The 18,576-nt window shown below is 37.8% G+C and overlaps 1 protein-coding gene across 1 annotated transcript in view; it reads left to right on the forward strand.

Moving 5' to 3' along the window:
- The window catches only part of timeout (circadian regulator timeout), a 72,258-nt gene that overhangs the window by 19,581 nt on the left and 34,101 nt on the right, over nt 1–18,576 (forward strand). Inside the window, exons 9-11 of the mRNA XM_017164780.3 lie at nt 2,274–2,407; nt 2,506–2,586; nt 9,034–9,134. Of these exons, the coding sequence (XP_017020269.1) occupies nt 2,274–2,407; nt 2,506–2,586; nt 9,034–9,134 (316 nt within the window). The remainder of the gene's footprint in view (nt 1–2,273; nt 2,408–2,505; nt 2,587–9,033; nt 9,135–18,576) is intronic.

Consider the following 18,576-nt stretch of genomic DNA (forward strand, 5'->3'; position numbering starts at 1 on the left):
TGCATGTGACCTTAGTCCACGCACTCTTGCGCCTGCGGAAAATGCGGAAAACTTTCGCTGGTGGGGGCTGTTGCCGGGCTTCCGTTGTTTTTCCGCCGCTTTGATCCTTTTCAAGCTGCTGCTCAGCCCTGCTTTTGTTTTATTTTCTCAGATACACTTGCCAAAGGGTTATATTTTGTGTAAACAAAGTTAGATTTTGGTCACTAAGCACGTGCTCTAATTAGTTGATTTATAATTTGGTTTGCAACTAAAACCAATGGACTAATTCATTAAAACTGAATATTAATTATTAGCACTTTCCTAATTAATGCTTAATCTCTGGCAAATAAATAAACCAAACTCTAACCTTTTGCTCTCGAATAAATTTACTAATTACGCTTGGCTAGTAATTTATTTACATTTAATTAGGCTTGAAAATCTACACCATGTTAAATCAGGGTGAGGTTTTTAGAATACTTTTATACTATTTATTCTTTTGGCAAGTGTAGGTGTACCTGCGACACATTGGTGGGGAATTTTCAGTGGGCTTTGTTTGGCAGCACCATGTCCCTTACAGTTCCTAGCCAGCTTTTGTTTTTTCCACACTTTGTCGCGTTGGGACAGGACGCACCGCTGAGCGTGATTTCCGGCCACTGGCCACTGGACTTTCAGCATTCCAACCTCCGAATGCCGACTGCCAACTGCCGGCTGCCAGTTTCCACAACCATTTGCAACTGCAACCTCGAAAAGCTTGGCATTTGCTGTGCATTTTTGTGGCCGTTGATTTGGGCCTTTTGTGCAGGGACATGGACATGGGCAAGATTAATTTTTGTTCTTTGCAACAACCTTCGATTGTGTTAATTTTTCACGTATTTATTTGTATAGCTGACGCTGGTGCGGGCCTGCTATTGTTATGTGTTGTGAACTGGCACACGCACACGCATTCGAAGCATCAATTTTTCAACAATTAATTTATAAATATTTGTCATTGCCGGACGAGTGAAAAACATGACATACGCACACAGGCGCAAATATTTGCATGTTTTCTCCCCTTTCAACAAGCAAATGTTAAACGAGCGATAAACAAAACGGATGAAATTGTGTAACGTGTACAATAAGCAAACCTCAAATAAAATAAAACGGGGGGAAAAAAAACGGGAGTCAATTGTTGAGACTGTCAGATACTTGCTACTTGGATTTACAATTAATTTGTTCTTATTTTTAAATAGCAGATATACTTGCAAATTAAATTCTTAATAATGTTCTTGCAACATATTTTTAACAAGATAGGAAACTAACTTAGGGAAGCCGAAATTTGAATACGCTTGCTCATGACATCGAATCAAATCGAGTCAAAAATGCATTCATTTCAGCTTTAAGAAAGTTTAAAAATATGCTCTCTAAATTAAGACTCTGTTAATGCTATTCAAAAATATATAATATATATGGGGTCCACTCTTGCTTAGCAAACTTCTGACTAAAATAATAATACCCTGCAAAATCTTAACTCTTATGCCACCATTTACACATATAGCCCATAAATACCCTAGATAAATAGTAATTTTCCCTTGCCAATGACTTTACAATGAAATTTTAATGAAATAAAAATACTTTACCATATGTGACGTCCTTGTATTTAGAAGGACATTGTTCATCGATGTTCAATTAATATGCATTGTTAAAAGCTCAAGGCAAAAAACGCCAACACAATGATTTAATGTAAATATAAATCTGAAAAAATATAAATTGAAGTTAAGGAATACTCTTTAAGTACTGATTTTTATGATAGTTTAGATAGCTTAATAAAATTAATATACTCACAAAGAATACTAAATAAATCCTACAACTTTTAAGATAGATGAAGCATTGAATTAACATTTAACCAACTTTAAAAACCAGTTAAAAAATATTAACAAATGTGTTGTATATTTCACTTTTTTCGTAATTAAATCCATTCTTGGACAATAAAGAATAATTAGCCAATTGCAAAGCGAAATACAAATGCCTGTGGGCATTCCGAGTAAAGAGTGCTAAAATTCCAATTATTAAAACCATTTTATTTGCATTTTAATCTCTAATGGAATATGTTCATTCCATTGAATGTTCTTTTTTTTTGCTTTTTAGTTTTTCTGTCACTGGCAAATATGGCTGACAAGTATTAGTGCATATTTGGTTATAATTATCACTGCCTATATGGTATAATTAATTTTGCACGTTATGACTAATTTCCCTTTGTGATTATCCATTTGCAAACAATTGGGTCTCACTAATAATTTATTAATGCATAATTGCAGGAAGAATTGTCGAGCAAATGGGCCGAACTGGCGACGGAAGTGTGCAGTCTGTTGGCCACCGAAATGGAAATGCCGGAGGACGAGCTGCCGGTGCCCTTTGACGCTGCCTCGGAAAAGTCCATCGATGATCAGCGGTGAGTTAGCCGAGAGTTCAACCAACCACAGACTCCAGTTCGATTTCCCATTGTCCAACGTGCTCTTATTATGTTTCTTGGATTTTCCCCATTTACAGCGAGGATTGCATGATCCGCATAAATAAACTGCTGCGTTCCGAGAAACTGGACCAGGCCATCGCCCTGCTGCGGGCCGCCAGGTGAGTCGACATTAAAAATGCCAAGGGAGTTGCCAGGACAGGACGGCTGGCAGCCGCCTGAACTCTCGGTTGTTAGGCGGCCCCAGACGTAATCCCTTTGAAAGTCCCACTTTTAATAACTTGACATTGACTGGGCCACGGGAAAGGTACGAAAGCAATTCGCATAATAAATTAACTCTAGTGAAAACGGGGAAAAATCCGCTTGGCTTGTGTCCTTTTGTGCACCTCTGCTGGCTGGCTTTTTATCGAATTTTATTTTGCCGCTGTTTATTTTTCATATTTTTCCCCCACGGAGACACGACGCTGTGGGCTGTGTGCTGGGTTGCCCCTCAAATTAAATAGTTTTTATTTATTGTTAAGGCAGAGCACGCCGGCACCACGGTAACTACAGATAATGGCTGGGTCCGGAATTCCATGTCCTTGCTCTCCTTTTTTCCCAGATAATAAGAGTTGGCGGCGGTGCTCTGCATTTCAGACAATTTCTCAGTGCCCGGTTTTTGTCCCTGCCGCCTGCAATTTTTCAGTCAACAAACCGCACTGTTGGCCAGGTGAGGAGACAGATCAGAGGCTTCGCTGAGCAGAAGCAGGAGAAGGAGCGGCAGCAGCATCACCAGCTCCTCTGCGCTTGCCTTTCAATTTAATTGCCCCCTCAATTATGTAAAGCCCATTGAAGACGCGCTCAAGAAATGTTTATTGTTTGCTCGGGAAAATTGCGTGAAAATAATTTATCTTTTGCGCGTCAACATTTAAATAAGACCAATGCCACCCGCACACACACAGAACACAGAACCATGGCCCGAATCGGCAGATGTCGCAGTGTCAAAGGCTGTCCCGAGCAATCGAAAACGTGGCTTAAATATTTCCAAGTCATTTAATTACAACCTCATTAAAATTTTCCACCTGCTGCCTGCTGGTTCTGGTCGGAGATGGGTCCGCCTCAAAGGGATCCAATCGATGGCATCTGTAAATAGAGGGCTCTGTAGCTTTTAAATTGATGGGAGGTGTTATGGTATATCGAGAGGATATACATTGATATATTATCGATACAAGTATCTAGTGTAGCAGAGATGATATCAAAATAATACTAAATTTAAATTGAAAGATTATTAATTTACTTTTATTTTATTTCGTTTTTTTTTAAATATATAGATAAACATTATTGCCCTAAGAAATCGATGCAAATATCGAATTAAATTAAATATCAAATTAAATTAAATATCGATTTATATTTAAATATCGATGCACATATCGAAACAATTTTTAAACCATCCTTACTTTATGGAAGATATGGAAGTGTTGCCCCTGAGAAGCCTTTTTCATGATGTACTCGCCTTTTTGCGTTTGTCAAAACTTCCTTACAATTTATGTACATTTTAATTGTTTTCAACGAAAATTGCTGCATTAAAATGTATACAATTTTTGGTATGCCTTTTGGCTGCTGCTCTTGCTGCTGTGCTGCAGTGGCAGCTTAAAAAGGTCTAGACGCTTTTTGTGCTAATAAATTAAAATGCGATATGCATATAGAGCTTGCACCCACTGCCTTCACCGCCCACGGCCACGGCTCCGGGCTTCCACTGCCTCGTCTGGCCATTGTCTGGGACTTTTTTGTGCCCCGTTGCCTAGCACTTGGAGACCAGAGGGTTACACTCACTTTATTTTGTATACCCTAAAAAGGAGTTTGAATAATTTGTTTTGTAGAAAATGTTGTAATTTTTAGAACATTTTTAAAATTATATTAAAGGTAAATAATGAGGACACTTTTCTTATACTCTTTAGTTAAAACTCGTATAACTTATACTTCATATTGAATATAGATACAAGTTAACACGTTTTCTCATAAAAATTGTAGTTTTAATATCAAATAGAGTTAGTTATTATTACAATAAGATCATTAATGAGATGATTTCACTTCATACATATATATCTTATTTATATAATTTAATTTAAATGTATCCAGCTCGGATAAAGTACAACCACGTATGAATAGCTAAGAATTATTTTTTCTTAAAATTTGTATCTATGAAGTAAAAAGGGTTCTTTTTTGTACCGTTTACACCAATCTTTCGGATATACTCTTTGTTTTTAACCCTTTTTATCCCATTCATTTACTCTCTGGCTGGCAATGAGAACATTTTTGGTGAAACAAAATATTGAAAATAAACTGGAGTCTGTGAACGGGACACGCACATAAGCACATCCATATGTGTCTGGTTCGGCATGTATGTACGTATGTAAGTGCATTGTGGGTGATGTCTCTAGTCTGTGTGTGTCTGTCCAGAATTTTTAAATACTTTTTTACTTGCCAAGTCTCACTATTAGGGGTTTCCATTTAAGGGGGGATATACATGTAAGCGGTCAAAATTTGGCCATTTTTCGTGAATTTTTTTTTATAAGAAATAGTCAAGCAATCGTCGTGAAACTTTGGATATAGTTAAAAGTAGAATCAGAGATGATAAAAAAAATTAGTTATAAACAATATTTTACAAAATGGCGGACTTATGGAACATATGCCGTAGCGCCTCGAGCTTTGATTTGCCGTGCTATGGACACGATAGAGCTCGTAATTCCAGTCCGAAATCCGTAAACTAAATTTTTTTGTATTCATTACACCTTTATCTTCTATTTGAACCTAAAAAACCAAAAAGAAATCAAGACAAAAAAAATAAATTTTGATTTCAAGGAAAAAATGCCATTTTCAGGTGATCAGTTTTCACTTCCCACCCTCTTAAAAAATAGTAATACTCAGTTTTATAACAACCATGTAGGTTCAAATAGAAGATAATTTCATGCTGATTATAACAATTTTTGATTCACTCCGATATGTTACATAGTTTTTTGTGAATCGTGTCCAGAGCATAGGTAGAAATGCAAAAATTAGAAGCTGAGAAAAAGACGTTTAAAGTTTTTGGTGCGCCCACGTTAACACTTGTGAACCTTGCGTGCATACTTGATTTGAGGCACTTAGAGTTGGAATTCGATAATGAAACTTACACACTATATTCTTTAAATAATAAACTATTTTTTAAACCAAAAAAAAAATTTGCCCAACAAATTTTGGTTTACATGTATATCCCCCCTTAAGTTAAGCAAAAGGGAGGAAGGACAAAAAACGAATTGGTAACATCTCTGGTTGCTTTTGCTTTCTCGACGTTGGCTTAATGGGTGCCCAGAAATATCAGCGTGGAAAAAAAGAAACTTTTAAGTGAAGTAAATGCGCAAAATGTTTATTCAAACTTCACTTCGACTGCAAGTTTCAGTTCTTTACCCGCCGCCCGCCTGCCCCACTAGTTCGCCTTTTAACTAAGCTTATTTAAGCGTCTGCTGATGCGCTTATTTAGCATAGCAACGGCAAGTCCCGCTCTGGCCTTTCATTTCCCCGGTTTTTATTCCGCTCCTGCCTTTGCACATCTCTTGTTGATTCTGTTGACTGGAAATATTTAGCATTTGCAGCTCTTAAGCTGGCGTACGGTCCTTGCTTTGCCAATTCAACAAACATTCATTAGTGCCGTTGCTGGAAACTGAAGTTTATAAAATTCACAACCAAAATCCCAATCCCACGGCTATAAGCTGTGGCTGCAGAAAATCTCTTTAATTAGGTTCTATCTTAGTTTTCTTAACAAGAAATTCCCTTTTATTTATTAACTATCGATAGAGAATAATAAATTTCATGCTTTTTTTTTTGTAATGTTAACCGTAAAATTGAAAAACCAACAATAAACTTATCAAAAGAACGTTTTTACGTATAATTTAATTAAATTTTACTTTACATCAAATAAATTGAAAAAGGAAAGTAAACCAAGTGAAACTAAATATATTCCGTTTTTTTTGGAAATATTATTCTTTACTATTCCCCCAACCCATCTCTTTTATAAACCTTTGCAAATTTAATACTCAAATGCCCAAAAATAACGAGCAAAATACCGAAAAATGTATTAAATTTCATTATGTGGCTTAAATAAATTTTCAGCGCTGAATTTCTGGGCAAACACCTGGGGTTTTAGTGCACATAATCCAGCATTGGCCAGCATATCGATTCATAATTAATCCGGTATATTCAATGTGATTAAAAATGCTTAGCCTTTCTATAGAATTTTTCCCCTATGTATTTCCTTTGCAGCTCCAAAATAAATAGTTTATCTGTGCCAGCCAGCAGAACAATATGGAGCATAATCGAACTAAAAAGCCAAAAGACCCAACCATCGACCGCGCCCAATGGTTTTCATAGATTTTGCCTGGTCTATAATTAACCAATGTTCGTCCCTGACCAGGATGCAGCCGTGCTAAAAACCGCTAATTATCGCCAGGCCGCATCGCTGTAAAAGTTGCACACAAAATATGTCGCATAACTTTTCAAAGAGCGCACGCAAATGTTGACGTAAACCGAAAAATTCTGGCCACCCAGCAGCAGCCCACATTGCTACATATATGGCGCATTATTGTATCCTGCTGGTGGCCAACTAACGAGCTCTGAAAAAGAGACCCGCAGGATTACAAACGAACGCTGAAGGCTTCGCCTGCCAGGATGGGGGATGCGTGCTGGGGGGCGTGGCCATGGCCATGTCAGTCAATTTATTGGCCAGGGCGACAGCGGGAAACATAAGTTGCACTATCGCCTACAAGCACGGCCACAAATAAGCATAAATATGTCGCTTAGAGATACTTACTTTCTCTTTTCTGTTCCGGGTGTGCCTGTGTGCCGCTGATACGGCACCCAAGAACATGGCATGGTGGGCAAGGACACTATACTACAGCTTTAATATATATTGTATATTATATTCTGAAATTTTGTTTGCAAAAAATCTGAAGTAAGAGCACTTTTAAACCCTTTTAAACATGTTTAAATCGCATATTTCCATAAAAAAAGCAAAACAAATCTTTCCTGTCTAGTGTAATTAGGTAAGGGGAAAACTCCCAATGGTTCTGCACTTTTATTTGGGACTCCATCTCTTCCTCGTTATGTTTTTCCTGTGCGTTGCATATTAAGCTGCTTTCAAATATTAAATTAACAGCAGCGGCAACGTTGCGAAAAGCCTGAAAGCGCCGTTGCATCATCAGAATGGTGGGGATTATTTGTGAGTGGAAGAGAAAAGGGAAGACAGCAAAAGAAGCCACCCAGGAATACACACACACACTCACAACATGTGCAAATGCGTTGGCCAAGAACGGGCGCGGTGTGCATCCTGGACGCAATTTTAAACGCATCAATTTCAGTTTGCCCAGGACCACCACAGCACCGAAAGCGCTCCGATTTTTGCAACATGACGTGGCGGCAGGCTGCTGCTTGTTATTTCAGCTATTGTTTTTACTGACGCTCGCTCCGGCAGGATAATAACGATTCTATGGGCCGGACCTCTCTCTGCCATAGAGTTATGCTTGTTGAATTTGCGGGGAATTTTCGACTAAATCGAATCATTTTATTAAGCTGGCAGCAAGCAATGCAAGTATTAGCTTTTGACTGCCAGTTTGCCATAGTTTGGAATGGAGATTAAATTGGAAATTTGGCATTTACATGGAATTTTATTTGCTTCTTTATTGGGCTGTGGCACAGGAATTGGAATGAACTGATGATCGATTGCTAATCAATGCGAAAACAAAGAGTATGAATTGTAAGCATGCAATCAAAATGAATTGATCTTTTGCAAGTTAAAAAGAATGCACTAGTAAAAATAAATTTCTATATTTAAGAAAAAATTGCACTACAACTAAGAACATTTTTTTTAGAATTAAGAAAAGGTTTCCATGAATTTAAGGCAATGAACCATAAAATCGAGGAAAGTCACCATTAATACAAAATTTGTACAGTTAGTTTCTTTTATTTTTCTCAGATTTAGGGCGTTTTATATCTGATTGGCTTCCTCTAGTTCCTTTCTTGATATAAGGGTCAATTTTCTATGCGAAAAATCTCACATGTTTGCACATATAATTCCCAACTGGTTCTAACATCCCTGAAATGAAGTAGCGGTGGCCGGTCTTATGTTTATACATGTTAGTGCTATTGACTTAATTGAGTTAAAAGTAACTAAATTTTTTCTTAAATTAAGAAAAATTGTCCTTAAATTTAGAAAACAGTTAAATAGCCGTAAAACTTCGAAAATCTTTATAAATGTAAGATGAATTCTCCTTTAATTTGATTAAACTTCTTCCCATATTTAAGGCAAATCATTTAAGAAAAAACGGCCCACCTTTGGCTTATTTTAAATTTAAAATTTATATTTTAGGTAAAAATTTGTATGAGTGTGGGATTGTATGGATTGTGTGGATTATTACGTGATATACCAGTACTATTACATTCTAATTTAACAACGTTTCTTGCTGTCTTTATATACTTATTTCAATGTTTAGTTTAGGTAATAAAGTTTCCTGTTTGGCCCTCTCCCTTTCACTTACTTAAATTCAATTTATTTTTCTGCTTTCCCTCTAACGCATTTATTTATTCTTATTCCGTAGGGAAGTTTGGCCCGAGAACGATGTGTTCGGTGCAATTTCCGCTGCACCGGAAGACGAGCTGCTGCTGCTGCGTGAGATTTTCATGCACAACATTACAACAGGTGAGTGCCAGCAACAAGGAAAAAAATAATATAAAATATTGTGAAAACGGTCACCGAGGGGGAGCGGTGAAAAGCGGGAAAATCCACCCCGCTGCCAACATTTTAATTATTGTTTATTACTATGCATTATGGAGGAGCATGCTCGCACAACCTTCGCCTGACCGTTGTTTTAATTAAAAATGAAAATCTGCCACTTGGCTTTTGCGTGTCATTTATCTTGCGCTGTCTGTGGCCCTCGTCCTGCGTCCTGCGTCCTGCGTTCCGTGTCCTGAGTGCTGCCTCGTGCAGTCCATGACTGCCTGCCCCAGTTGGGGCCACTTCCGGTGCAGCATTTTGCATCTCTACTCTATAAATTTGCCAGCTGAAATAAGCCAAATTATAGCGCAACTTTCAGTTCTGTCTATCTGTCTGCCGGTCTTTTTCTGTCTCTGTGTGTGTGTGTGTGTCCTTGTTGCATTGTCTAAGTTTTTTGCAGGCCCCGTTTTGGCTTTTTGCCTTGCTGGCCAAGAAGCCTCGTCCTTCGGGCCGCCAAAGTTCGCTTAACAAATTATCCAACAGAAATTCTTGCGCTTCATTAAAAGTAAAAAATGAGGCAGCGGAGGACTAGCGTCCCCACTCCTGTCCCTTATCCTTATTTGCGCTCTGCTCCTGGCCTGGCAGCTCCCCGGCTGCCTGGCTGGCTGGCCGGACTAAATGAAAATATATTAAACGCGTAATTGTTTTATTCCATTTTTGTTTTCCCATCCTGCCAAGTGCATTGGCTTGTGAAATTCCTGTTGTTTGCCTTCGTTCAATTTGAAAGTCAGCGAAGCGTTGACAATTTGCCCTCCGTATTCCATCCTGTTTTCCCATTTTCCCAAATATATATTTATCTTATTTTTGACATGACTTTTCAATTTGCCTTCGGTGCACCTGAAATGCAGGAGCCGCGTGATTCTGACTTTGTTTAGACAAAAGCCATTAGGTTCTGACAAGCTCTCCGTCCGTCTTCGACTGCACATATCCATATGTTGCATCTTCGGTTCGGTACAGTCCCCTCCCTGTGGTTGTTTCTTATCGCCTCAGTGCAGTTAGCTGTTTCAGTGACTTTGGCAGCGCTGAATTTGAAGGCTACAGTGGCAGGGAAAACTTTTTGACAAGCACTTTAAAACGCATCCATGGCTGACACTTTTTTTTCCTCTCTTTTAATGAAATATATACAATACTGGGAGGATGTCGCAGCCAACGGAAAAGTTTCCAACTTTTGCTGCGCCGTGCAGTTAATCGAGATTTTTGTGTGCGAAAATTTATGATTTCCGCTCGAGAAGCAAACTTATATCAAGGCTTTTTGTGCTCGGCATATATATCGGATTTGGTCTTTAAAGAAAGAGTTACGAGCAAAGTGAGCCAACTTTTTTGATAATAAACTTTGAGCATAAAGTGATAAAATCCAATAATTTGAAACAGTAAAGGAATTTAGGCCACAGTTTAGGTTGTTTTTATATTAAAAAATTAATAATAAACTATTATTTTAAGGTTTAATCTCCTCTAAATATAAATATGTTAGTGAAATGGTGAAATATATTCTTAAATTAAAAAAAAGGTTTTGTTTCCTGGTAACTAAATTTAGAAAAAAAGCATAATGTCCTTATTAATTAATGACATATCATGAACTATATACGAGCTATTAATATGAATTTGTAACCTGAAGTTAATTTTACTATTAAATACCCCTGTAAAGATAGTGCTATTAATTTTTAAGAAGATCCAAAATCGATATGCTTTCTCAGGAACATCTATATAATTGCAAATGCTCCCCGAACGCCTTTGTCTGATAAATTTAATTAAGTTTCAATTTAAAGAAACACACCCATATTCCTTTGCAAATGAATTGAACGAACAAACCAGGACAACAATAGGTCTGGTTTGTGGTGTGCGTGCGTGGATGAGGTGCGCATCCTTTTACGGTTCAGGACCGTGTCTGTGCCTTGGAGCGCCTGCCATGCGATTCGTCCGTCGGCTCGTCCCTGGGTCCACATGAAAGAGTCCTGTCCGGTTCGGTCCGTCCGCCCGAAACGCAGTGCTTAAAGCATTTGAAACCCTCTTTTGTGTCTGCGTCATCGGTTTTATTTATTTTTTACCCATCGAGCGGGTTGAGCTCGTTAAGCTCCCGGACAAAAAGCGTGACCCGTTCGTTCTAACAGCGACCAGGGGATTTGACGGGCAGCTTAACGCCCGCCGGCCGCCAATAGATTGATGTTCAGTTGACAGTTTTGCCGGCTGCAACAATATGCAATTTACCAAAGGGCCGCAAAAAAAGTGTATATGTAGTATCTCTTCCCCACAAATTTATGTAAAATGCTCACACTAATGTCGGGCCATAAAAACACAGAATCAGTCCCCAAAGTGGCCACTGAATGGCACTGTATTGTGCCTCTCTCTTATCTCTCACTCTCTGTGTTTTTGTCCTCGAACATTTTATTAATTACCGACAACCACAAAGTTCATGTAGTATGCTCACTGCCTGTGGTTTGGCTTTAATTAATATTTTTTACGTGACATACCCTTGAAATGGCAGTGCATATTAGCTTTATGAAAATGGTGAATTAAATATTTATTTAATATACATATTTATGAATTCTTTGGCAGTGAATCAAAAATTGAAATATAGAAATTATCGAGTTGAATTTACTGATATTATAAAACAACATTTTACTTAATTTACTTCTTAAATCATGATCCTTAAATATTGATTCTTTTTGATTCTTAAATCCCCATAATTCGATGCTCTTTCCCATTTATTTATTTAGTCATTCCATTGGCTTTAATCGAAACTGAATCGAGCTACACCCTTCACATTTAATTAATTCACTTGATATTAATTTGGCTTTGTGTAAGCCGCCCCGGTCGATTGGCAAGACAAACGGCAAGTGCATTGACACTTTGCATAATTTACAGCACATGTGTCTGTGCTCGTACCCCTGCATATCGGATCCTTTGTTTATGCAATCCTTGTTTCAATTTCAAAATGTAATGCAAACTTAATTCCGGAGAAAGAGGGCAAGGAATGGCAGGAGGTGTGAGACTGTGCTGCATGCGAGTCTGTTTGCTTAGTTAAATCTTAATCAAGTTGCTTCGTTGATTTCGATTTGTGGCGCGCATAATAAATGAGAAGTCGTCCTTTGTCCCTCCGTTTCCGCATCGTGCCTGCCCCTCTTGGCGAAGCCAAATCAACGCCCAGGACTCGTACAAAAATAACACAAAAATCCACTCAAGTGTTAAAACAAGAACAACAAAAAAGTGCCGAGCGCTAACGGGGACAGTGAATATATTTGTATATATTGCTGTGCCAGTGTGTTTGTGTATGTGTGTGTATTATTTCAAGTCCTGCCAAGTCTGTGCGCCAAGTCCTTAACTGATTTCCCAGCGCAAACAAGTTGGTCTCTCCAGTTGTCGTTGTTTTCGTCCCGTGTCCTGTGTCCCCTATCCCCTGTCTCCTGTCCCCTGTCTCCAGGCCCTGCTCTTTGTCTCGCATAAAAATACAAAGTTTATGTTATGAACACAAATAAAAACAAAAGCACACAACAAAGCTCGTCCAAGAACAACAGAAAGTGCGCAAAAAAATACGAGCCAGGAAAGGAATAAAATACAATAAAATGAAATAAAATATCCACAACACAGCGCACACACAGCAAGAACAGAGTCATTTGGACACAACTGAAGTTTACACTGTGAAAAAGTTATATAAACTTTGTAACATTCATCTAAGATTCCATATTTCTAAGGATTAAATCTTAAAATATTATATATTTTTTGAGTTTTAACAAAAAGTATAAAGTGACTTAATAAGTCTGTAAAAACATAACATATAACCTCAAGGTAAACCAAAAAATGAAGCCAAAATGATGCCTTAATTATATTAAATTAAAATTTCTGAGACAGACAACTTTCCTCTGAGTGTAGAAGAAGTCCCATTCCCCCCTTTTAGCAGTATATTTGCAAGTTGACGTGTCGTGTCTGCTGTCCCCATTTTCCAAATCCAGTGGCGCAAAGAGTGCGATACCAGACGTCAACCACAACACCCGGCAGCACTCAGTCAGAGACACATATAGTATTCTCAGCTCTGAGTTCCGGATCTGGGATGCGGATGGTCCGGTGATGACACTTACTCAATTAGGCGACTTGGCCCGACACTGATTTGCCTTTCAGCTGGCCATTTTTATTGGGTCATAGTTTTCTGTCTTAATAGCTTTCTATTCGGTTACCTTGATTAGATTGGATTAGATAAGTCGATTGTGTTGGCTTTTCATCACTCAGATTGCAGTTGGAGTTTTTCAATTTAAATAATAATTATTCAATTATTATTACAGGAAAGCAATTTCTTTGTTTATCAACTGAAGAATATAGGATATTCAAAATTTATAGTACCTTGCTGAGCAGCTTCAATTTGAAAAAGAATTACCTTTAAATTTTTACTTTGCCTTCTGATTGGATTCATTACATTTAAAATAAAAAAGTAGCTACAAATAGTTTATTTAATACAACATATAGTTTATGGTTCCTGTTGGAATCGGCACAGGCTTTACAGCATCCGATTAAATTTACTTATTGCTGGATTTTTTGTGCCCTTGTGCCTTTATCCCTGGCTTTTTGCTCCGTCCATTCGGCCCTGTGTTTTTTCTACTATTCATAAATAAATACACACAAACCACACCTGTGCTCTCACTTTCCTCCTGGGATTTTGGGCCTCAAACTGCCGGACACAGTTGGTGGCAATGACATTCAAAATATTTAATGCGAAAAAGTAACCGAAAAAATTTAACTTTAAATTAGTTGCCGGGTGTTCGGCGGGACCTTAGGAAAAGGAAAAACTTGTCATGTGTGCGAGTGGAATTTTACCTCTGGTAAACATAAAACGTTGCATACTTTGGGGACACTCGCTGGCAACTGGGCGACAATAAAAAGCAAGCAAGGCGAGGAGACCCGATGGAGAGCTATTGAAAGGGGTTGAGTGTAGAGCAGGAGTCATAACGAGTGCAAAACCATGAAATGAAATCGTTACCGTCCCCATCCCCAAATGGTTTTGAGCGAGGAGCGCAGTCAAATGTAGGAAAAAATGTAGGTAACACTAGGCTGGATTAGAATACCCTTGTTTTTATAAAAAGTTAAGCAGTATTGTATTATTTCAATTATTTCTTCATTTTAAAAGTTACCAAGAAAACCACTTTACTTTTAAAAATGCCAAAGTTTACTTTTTTTCTTATTAAATAAGAGTGTTTGGGTTCCTGTACAAGTATTTCCAACCTTCAATTTCAACCCTTTAAAAATGTACAAGTATTTCCAATCTTAAATTTCAATCCTTTAAAAATTTCTCTATAGGTATTTACAGTTTTTATAAAAATTAAATCACCTGTTTTTCACCTGACATTTTTGTAAAGATTAAATCGCCATTTTTTTACGAATATATTTATTGGATTGCAAACTTTCGGGAAAGTTGAAAATACCCGCTGCAAGCGTATAAAAACTCAGGGTTTATTGTATAATGTGAGCTCGCTTTTTTTACATTTGACATTCGTAAGAGAGTCTGTGTGTGTGTGTGTGTGCTAGTGTGTTGGGTGTGTCACACATGGCTCCGACACCCTCAGGATCGCTGCTCCTTGTTCCCTGCTCCCTGCACGCACTTGGTCGGCTGATGATGAGGGCGGGGGCGGGGCCTGAAATTAAGCAATGTGTCCCTAGAGTGCACTACGTTGCGTATACGTAATGTGGCCGTGCTTTTTGGCGGCGCTGCATTAAAAATGAATGCAATTTAAAGTTGCCGCCAGGCGGCGCCCACCCCCTTGGTGTATGGCTATCTGTATATGGGCGTCCCCAAGCACATCAAGAACCCGCAGAATTTTTTGCATATTTAAATGAAAAGCGAAAGCAAAAAAACAACAAGTAAGTTTGGCTTCCGTTTTTTTTTTTTTTCTTGTTTTTTTGTTCAGCTTGACTGACGCTAATGGAGCACCATTTGGCTGCACTGCTCCGAAATCAATTAGATAAAGTTTTTCCCCAGCTGCGCTGCTCTCTAACAAAATACAATAAAAAAAATTTTGCTCAAACAAAATCAAACATTTTTCACTTTAGTTTGGGCAACCGGAGCAGTAAATTGCATAAAAATTAACAGTTCAATGGTTGCCCGGGCAATTATTCCCTCTCCTTCTCTTTTTCCTTCTCATTTTCGTCCACTCTTCTGGCTCATTAGTGGAGAAAAGTGGACCAACGTAGAGTGGTTATACACTGGGGAAAAATAAGCTTAAAAGTATATGTAAACATTTTGGAGAACTGGAAAATTGGGTGCCACATTTCTGTTGGCTGAAAACTTTGTAGAAAATGTTATCCCTAAATACCTCATTTTGTAAATATTTCATATAAGCTTATAAATTAATCCATTAAACACTTTTTTTCTGATGTAACCTAGAACATTTTTCTTTTTGCCTCCTTTACCTGTGTCCAGTGCTTATTTGGGTTAATCAGATTGTGTCCCTGTGGCCTAGACCTGGCATCAGTCAAAAGGCAACTGCATTAGCCGCTGACATGGCACTTATGAACCAGCGGCAAATGGGTTCGGCAAAAACTGAAAGAATTTTCTTTGCTCAAAGCAAAAACCTTTAAAACCGCACAAAGAAAGATATACAATATGACATTCCCTCATCAAACTGTCGCTTCGCCGTGTCCTGAATTCATCTGTTGACACAAATTTCGTTATATTTTTATTATTTTACCATTAACCTTTTTATTGCTCACGCATTTCGGTTAACGTTTCCGAATCCACACCCCGACCACATGAAGGAACTTTGATGTTATTGAATATTGTGTGTGTTGGCTGCGATGCAATATTGAATATTTAATTCCCGCCCGAACGAATGAATGTCCAAGGGCGCATAACAATTTCTTGACATGTGCGCCCTCAGTTCCCCGATGTGGCGACAGTTTTTCCTTTTCATTTTATTCCCTTCGCTGTTTTTCCCCGATGCCGACCAAGGAAACAAAAAGGCCGAGAGAACAAAAAGATGAAAACAGAAGGAAAAAAACAAGAAAAACCAATTGACTTTCATTTTGTCGGCCATTTTCACACACACACACACACACTGCCATTGATGTACATGTGAACGCTTCCTGTTGCTGAACGCAATCATCTGATTGCAGTTTCGATGTGAAATAATTGGATTTGAAATAAAAATGTTCCCCGTTCTGTTGGATATGTGGGTCCTGGCCATTGGATTTCCCCTCCTCCCCTGGGAATTTGTGGGGGGTTGGATGGGTATTTGTATTGGCATAATTTGGTCGTGGCTCCATTCACATTTGCGTCAAGCTTAACTGTCGCATGTGCCACTAATTTAACGTTTATTTTTATTGTCCTGTCCGCCTGGTTGGGTCTTCATTTTCAATATGTCATGACATCCTTAATCTTTAATGTTTTGTACTATCTGGATTTACGGTGCAGAAACTGTGTAGGGTTTACAGTAAATTAGAATACGCATTTTAATTAGTGAAACGAGTGCTGTAGGATTTTTTCAATATTTTTAATTTTAAAAACTGAATCAAGTGAACGCATTTCGTGCCGTTGAGCTTAGTAATAAGCCATGTTTGTGCCCTAAGCGCCGTTAAATAATTATAAAATTAAATGCAAAATTTAAAGCTCAGAAATAACAAAGCCGAAACCATTTCAGTAAAATTTTAAATAAATATCTATTGATTTGCTGTGCTCTCCATTGTTTTCCCCACATGATTTCGTCTGAAATGGCAGGCATTAAAGCCATTTTATTTACCAGCCTTCTTTGTCTTCTCATTTCTCCAAAAACTTCTTTGTTTCACTTTGCTTTTAATTGATATTTTCGTTTGTTGCCCAATACAATACTCAATATTTTTCCATTCGTCCATATTATTTCATATACATATATCAACTTAATCCCTCAGCCAAATGAAAATGCCAGAATGAATTGTGAGTTTTCTCATTCAAATTAAATTTCTCAATTTTATTATTTTCACATTTCTTCGGTTTCTTGTGTTTGCATTAAAATTGTGAGTTTTCGAGAAGATTTCATAAAATGTTTGCCATGTTTATCTTTACACTTTTAATTGCTATCCATATTTTCTATATCAATAGTACACGTCTCTTAACTCTAATGCTATTTTTCATACATATATATGTATATGTGTTATCAACCCTTTACGCTACGATTTGGCAGCACTAAATCTAACATTAATACGTAAGGTATATGCAGGACAGCTCCTCCTCGTCCAGCAAATATATTTCAATTCGAACAGCTACCACACACAAATATTGTTTGTTTGTTTGCCAGCTTGCCTCGGCTTTTTTCTCTACTTTCACATTCCGGTTTAGTTGTCTATTTACAAATACACACGAAAAATTATGCTGCAACTATTGTTTATTTTTACTTATTGAAATTTTTTTTGCCCCATGCATCTGTTTTTGAGAGCACCCAAAAGGCCGCCCACCCGTTGTTTAATTAAAATGCTGCGCGTCATTTTGGCTTAACTAAATATTTGCTGTGATTTTTGTAAATAGAAGTATTTGTTTAATAATTATTTGCTCGGCTTTATGCTGCTTCTGCGACGATTGTGTGTCATTACTTTGTTGCTGTATACATATCTATAAACGTATATATATATATATATATATATATATATATCGATTTTAATGGCTAACGCTACAAACTGTACGTCAAATATTTGGCAATTAGTTTTTGTTGCTGTTATTGTGGGTTTTTATCGCATTTTACTTTGATTCTCGACAAATTAAATGCAAATATTAACATTACTCGAATTCTATTTTTCGTTATATTCCTTTGTTTTGCGTTTTTGCTGTTTTGTTGTAAATTTTAAATACATATTCTATGGAAATTGTACATGCAATATTCAGAATTGAAATGTTAGTTCAAGTAAACTCCGCTACAAGTAAATGTTAATAACTATAATTTACACTTTTGACGTTTCAATGTACAGAGCAATTAAGTTTAATTATTGTTTGCTATCCATACGGCCGAGATGTTTATTTCGATTTCTGTTTGCTTTTTCCCCTTCCGTCGACCACTTTTCGAGTCTGCCGCCCAATTATGAGCGTTATTTACGGTCCTAGCAACCGCCAACTGCCAACTGCCAACGGGCAACGGGGAACGACCAATGGCCAACAAACAAAAGGCAACTTATTTTCACATAATTTTCTAAATCGCTCCCATTTACGGCACCGAAATGTCGTCCAAAAGCCATTTAGCAGGCAAATAATTACGTCCTGGCCCGGACCAACTTTATTAACTGCGCAGGGAGACAAAAGTCCAGGGTCTGGATCCCATCACATACCGAGATTGTGCGGAATGCGAGCTCCAAAAGTGTCAAATATCGAATTAACTCATTTGAGTTGGTTCTTGGCTCTCGTCCCTCCCCTTCTAGATCCTTG

Source organism: Drosophila kikkawai, chromosome 3R (genome assembly GCF_030179895.1).
Source record: "Drosophila kikkawai strain 14028-0561.14 chromosome 3R, DkikHiC1v2, whole genome shotgun sequence".
Taxonomy (NCBI): domain Eukaryota; kingdom Metazoa; phylum Arthropoda; class Insecta; order Diptera; family Drosophilidae; genus Drosophila; species Drosophila kikkawai.